The sequence below is a fragment of the Cornus florida genome, unplaced genomic scaffold (assembly GCF_030987335.1).
Source record: "Cornus florida cultivar Cherokee Brave unplaced genomic scaffold, ASM3098733v1 CherokeeBrave_3.0.0_Hap2_Chr02, whole genome shotgun sequence".
Taxonomy (NCBI): Eukaryota; Viridiplantae; Streptophyta; class Magnoliopsida; order Cornales; family Cornaceae; genus Cornus; species Cornus florida.
In genome coordinates, this window is record NW_026775572.1 from 16,076,524 (window position 1) to 16,082,073 (window position 5,550).

Below are 5,550 nucleotides of genomic sequence, written 5' to 3' on the forward strand. Positions count from 1 at the left end.
TTGAGGAGAAGAAAAAAAGACATCGAACAGAAACATGTACATGTTAGAAATGATACACCTTTTGCATCCTCTGCAATGATTAATGCATTTACTACAGTGGAGATACCTTGACCATTGTCCATGATTATGAACTCATGAAATGTTCTAATTCAAGAGATGCGGTTTAAACCTCTCAGTGATAAGCATTAATGTCTTGAAATTTACAAAAGATCATGGCAGCCAATGGCATTTTGATTTTGCCATTGAGTGCTTTGATGATAACCTTTAAATTCCTTCCACCTGAATGTTGCATTACACCTCCATGAATAATGCCTCATAAATGATCTCTTAGTACAGTTCATTGCATTTACTGTATATTGATAATTGCAGCCTGTGAGCTGTGGCCCAAATTTTTTATTAATTTTTTGGCCTGGGTCAATTTTTTTTTTTACCCGTTTTGTCGTAGGACAGGTTTTGATCAGATTCTTAGTCTCTATTGTAACTTGGTGTATGTAAGGGTTCTAGGGTTTGTGTTATTCAGGCTTAACTTCTACGCCCCCTAGCTAGAGAGACTTGTACACCTCCTTTCTTCTTCGCATAATGAAACTTCTTTGCTGTTTTCACCAGTAGATGTAGGTTACAAGTTAAACCATGTTAAATTCAGTGTAGTTTGTGATTTTCGTTTGCATTATTTCTTGATTGTTTTTGTGCATTGCCGTGGTTTGTCACAAGACTCAAAACAGTGTCCCCATTAAGTATATTGAATTTGAGTTTGATTGACATGGAAAATTTGTCGCCTTTGCTTTCTTAACATTGTTTCAATCAGAATATCTTGCTAGATTTTGGGAAAACTTGTTTTGAGGTCAATAATGTTCTCTAGTTTCATGTATATTCATCAAACCAAGGGAGAATGGCGTCCTAGCAATGTAGAAGAATTTGACATGGTTGAGTACATATCAAATTCATACGTGTTTGTCAACTTGTAGGATGACACAGATTGAGCATGTATGTTGAAATCACTGCAAAAGCCACCCCAATTCTATCTATTGTTCAGTTTTATAGTTTGAGAAGTAGACGGAATCTCAGGATGCATTTTCTGAACTGATTATGAAAATTGCAAAGGGGAACTTGTGGTGTCAAGTCTTTTTATCGTTTGTTGATGTTAAGGCATGGTCAGTTTGCTGTTATATTGAAGAAAAAATGTTTCAAGTTTGCTGCTGTGAAAGCTGTGAAACTCTCAGTCAATTATTTCTAAGAAAGAAGCCTCCATGGTAAATGTGGGCATGTTTACATGGTTACAGTTTGATGGTAACTTATAGTGGTAACATAGTCCTATATATCTGCTGTGGCATGCATATCATAAACTTTGAAATCTGAAAGCTTTGTTTGGTATATCTGATGGTGTTGAAAGCATTTCTTGGTCTGACAAGTGGTTTTGAGGTTAAAGCAACCATTTTGTGCAAAATAATTTTGAAGGTTAAGTTAAACTTTTAGGATTCTTTGGTGTTACCAGATAAGCATTTTGGTGGATACCGAGAGCAGATAGCAAGTATTGGAGTTTAGTTGTCACAAATGACCACAATCCAAAAAAAATTAGTTCTTCATAAGAACCTGAATTTGTTTCACTTTATATATAATTCTGTCGAGGATTGAAGAAAAGTTATTATATAGTTGAAGGAGAGAATATAAAGTGAAAACACTTTTGTGGGTGAATTACTTTTGTGGTATTTGGAGGGAGAAATTATTACCCATGGTCTTGCTCTCGGCCAGAGGATGGCATGCAACTAAACGTGTCAGCTTTATTAGTTTTTGATTTGCATATGATACATATATGTTTTTTGATAAGTTTGATTTGCATATGATATCATAAACCATGTTTATTCAGTTTTTGGGTTGCCTATCATCCTGTAATTGGCTTACATCCAATCCAATGCACCTAAAGCTAATTCCAACTTCTTCTTCTGCTAAGAAAAAGACAATCATAACCCATTGGAATGAAAAATGTGGGACAACCCGAGATTGAAGATTCAAATTGAGGTATTAACAAAAATAAATAAATAAAAATATAAGGACAACTAATGGGACATGTTAAAACATTGGTTGTCTTGCTAAATAACTGACAAACAATATAATATGAAATTTTCGTATAAATCTTCTTTTTGTGTGGGCTACCACAGCAAATATAATACAGTGAAACAATGTGATTTGATCAATAATTCTAATTGGAACAATGTGATTTGATCAATAGTTTGCTGCTAGCAAGATGGTGAAAGCACCCTTGGAGTTATATGATATGGACTAAGCCACATTGCCATTCAAATTATTCAATGAAGAGACCCATCACCAAAATTTAGTGAGTTGTTAACTTGTTAGCAACCTTCTAGTGGTATCTCCATTATTTATATTAAAATTAAAATTGAGTGATCTATTTAATTTATTTCATCTGTTTAAGAAGTTTTAAATTAGGAATTACATTCAACCATTTAAGGGTACAAACAATCATTTTATTTTCAACCTTCTTAATTCTAAATAAAAATTGAAAATACAGAGATAAAATTCCAACAAACAACGTCATGCCTCATTACCACAAAGCAGACAATGCCAACAAAACCAACAAAGAACGGTATGCCTCATTATCCCACCATGACTTGAGTAAATTAATAATGAGCGACTATGACATGATACTCAACAATGGCATTTTCAGAAGTAACATTGAAAGTAAATGTCTTTGCCGTTGCGATTCCACGTGCCAGTCGAAAAACATCAGATCCACCAATGATAGGCATCTCCCGGTACCGATCAAGTATCGGATTTCGTCCCAGAAGACTGAGAGTGCTACCATTGTACGTTCCATCCGTGAACACAAAGTTCATGGTCAAAAGCAAACCAATTCCCTCCAAATCGGCTGAACCATAAATCCCCTGGGCTCTACCCACTATCTTAGAAGTGGGTTTGGGCCCGGCCGTCAATGCGTTATCCATCATCCTAACTAGCCCGAAACCGGTGGGGGATATGTCAGTTATGTTGGACTTGGCCACAGTGTAAGCAGTTGGGTTCTTCCCACTCACTACATCATGAAAGTAGAAGTGAAGCTTGGTTACCTTTTCCTTGGCGTGGCCCAATTCATTGAACCACACTTCCACTGTTTTGGGCCCCTTTTCAACCACTGGAATGGCTATGACAGCTGAGCACAGCATTAGAACTATAGACAGCCTCCCCATCTCTCTGTGTAACAATAAGAGCAGATTGCACAGGCTTATATACACACGTATATCATCTTCAGCACCAAATGTTAATTAACCTACTTGTTGGGATTCGATATTAGTGTAGGCATATATCGTACGGCTCACATCGCATGTACGTACACTGTATTCGTTGCAGAGAATCTAAACTTTTTATTGCAGAGAATTCGGGACTCCCACCCCACCCACCACAACTCTCTGTTTTTTTGTTTATGTACGAGTCACAGGACAAGTTCTGGCCGGCCCTCGAGAGTCGAGATGGACTGACTTCCCTTTTACAACAATACCCCCTTGAGTCTATACAACATTCCTACCATATCCCCTTTGAGCCTACAATATTCCTAACATTTTTGTTAAGGATATAAGAAGAATTTCATGGCCCCTCGCTCACCCCTAATTCCGCCCCAGCTAACGAGTAGAAGTGAAAAGCATCACTGCTTAAGGCCCTCGGTGGCGAGCATCTCTGCTTATTGTTTTCTTCTTGACGCCTTGGTGGCGAACATGAGTCCATGACCATACAGGGACTTAAACTTAATTATCTCTTAACTTTTAATTTCTATAATTATTTCACAACTTTTTCTCTCTTTTCTCTTTCATTTTTCAAAATTTTTAATTTCCTTTTTTTTAAAAAAGGTAAAATTTTCTTCTTCAATTAAACTCTATCTTAAATATTTGTTCCCTTCTTTTTTTTTTTTCCTTCCTATTACTTAATTTGCACTTACGCATGATGATTGATGTCATGTAAACTTTTTTTTTTTTTTTTCTCTCTCTTCTCTTTTTTAAATTTATTGCTATAATTTTATACACTCAATTATTGTAATATTGTGAATCCCTTTCAAATATATATTTTGGTTAATATTACAATAATTTTGATATCAGAAAGATTCCTTCACATTCACATGCAATAATCCAAAACCTCTTCTCAGCAATAGGATTATTGAATAGGATTAGACAAAAAAAATTGCTGAGAAGAGGATTTGGATTATTGCATGTGAATGTGAAGGAATCTTTCTGATATCAATGAGAATTGAAAATAAAAAATTAGGTAACCAAACTCCAAAAGAAAATTGACAAAGTCTAACAGTGACAATATAGCATTTCATAGCAGTACAAACTAGACTTGCCAAATTCCAAAGAAAAGAAATACGTAGCAACTATTTGACAAAAACTCAATAATGCATGACCATGACATTGTACTCAACAATTGCATTTCCGGTCGTAAAATCCATAGAATATGTGGTTGCCGTAGCGATTCCACGCGCCAGTCGGAAAACACCGGACCCACCAACGACGGGCATCTCACGGTGCGGATTCAATGCGGGGTTCCGGGCCAGAAAACTCAGGGTGCTGCCATTGTAATTTCCCTGCGTGAACACCAAGTTCATGGTCATGAGCATACTCAATTCCTCCAATCCGGCTGAACCATAGAACCCCTGGGCTCGACCCACCGTCTGGGAAGTGGGTTCGGGTCCTTCCGTCAATATATTGTCAAACATCCGAACTAGGCCGAATAAAGTGGGTGACTTAGCAGTTAGGTTGGATTGGGCCACCTGAATAGCAGTTGGGTTCTTGCCTGTGACTATGTCATGAAAATAGAAGTGAAGCTTTGTGACATTTTCCTTGGCTTGGCCTAGTTTTTCGAACCACGCTTCCACTGCTTCAGGGTCTTCAGCAATGCCCTGAGCTACCGGCAATATGGCTATCACCACTGAGAACACCATCAAAATCATAGGTAGCTTCCCCATCTCTCTCTTAGTGCGTGTACGTGTGTACATGTGAGTGAAGACTGTTTTACATAGGTACGTGTATATATATATACATACAGAGCCACCTACCACCATTTTGAATAACTGTACAGTATTAACTTTAGGCAAACAAAAATTACACGTGGCAGCTCCGGAAGATATATTATACATGTTTATATATTGACACCTGGTACCATATGTCAACTTAGTCTAGGGTATTATATAATTATATTTTTCTTTTTTCTTTTCAAATGTGATTGGTGTTGGTCCCAAAACTGCATTGTACTCCTTTTGTCTTAAATAGGAAATTTAATTTGAGACGGAACCAATACCTCTTTTAATACATCAAAGGACTTGGGTGTAATAATTAATAGTTCAAAGTTACATTTTACAAGAAGTCAATTATAAAAGTTGGAGGGCATAATCGTAATAATTAATAGTTAAAGGATGCTTTAATTTACAACAAGTCAATTATGGGGCGGGACTTATATAAGTTCGTTAATTTCGGGATCAACTTAGTCACCATCTACCTCACCAAGAAACATTAAAAAAAAAAACTCAAATCACCATCTTGAGCTTTGGGG

The 5,550-nt window shown here is 36.7% G+C and overlaps 2 protein-coding genes across 2 annotated transcripts; both read right to left on the reverse strand.

Moving 5' to 3' along the window:
* Nucleotides 1-2,461: 2,461 nt before the first annotated feature.
* On the reverse strand, nucleotides 2,462-3,201 carry LOC132285710 (dirigent protein 21-like). The gene has a single exon (XM_059787905.1). It carries the CDS (start codon nucleotides 3,198-3,200, stop codon nucleotides 2,637-2,639), a length of 564 nt encoding a protein of 187 aa, XP_059643888.1. The 5' UTR covers nucleotide 3,201; the 3' UTR covers nucleotides 2,462-2,636.
* A 1,002-nt stretch (nucleotides 3,202-4,203) lies between these two features.
* LOC132285718 (dirigent protein 23-like) lies at nucleotides 4,204-5,017 on the reverse strand. The gene has a single exon (XM_059787914.1). It carries the CDS (start codon nucleotides 4,994-4,996, stop codon nucleotides 4,391-4,393), a length of 606 nt encoding a protein of 201 aa, XP_059643897.1. The 5' UTR covers nucleotides 4,997-5,017; the 3' UTR covers nucleotides 4,204-4,390.
* Nucleotides 5,018-5,550: the final 533 nt, after the last annotated feature.

Coding starts and splice junctions, on each gene's coding strand:
- LOC132285710 (XM_059787905.1), bottom strand. CDS start 3,200: ATGGGGAGGCTGTCTATAGTTCTAATGCTGTGCTCAGCTGTCATAGCC.
- LOC132285718 (XM_059787914.1), bottom strand. CDS start 4,996: ATGTACACACGTACACGCACTAAGAGAGAGATGGGGAAGCTACCTATG.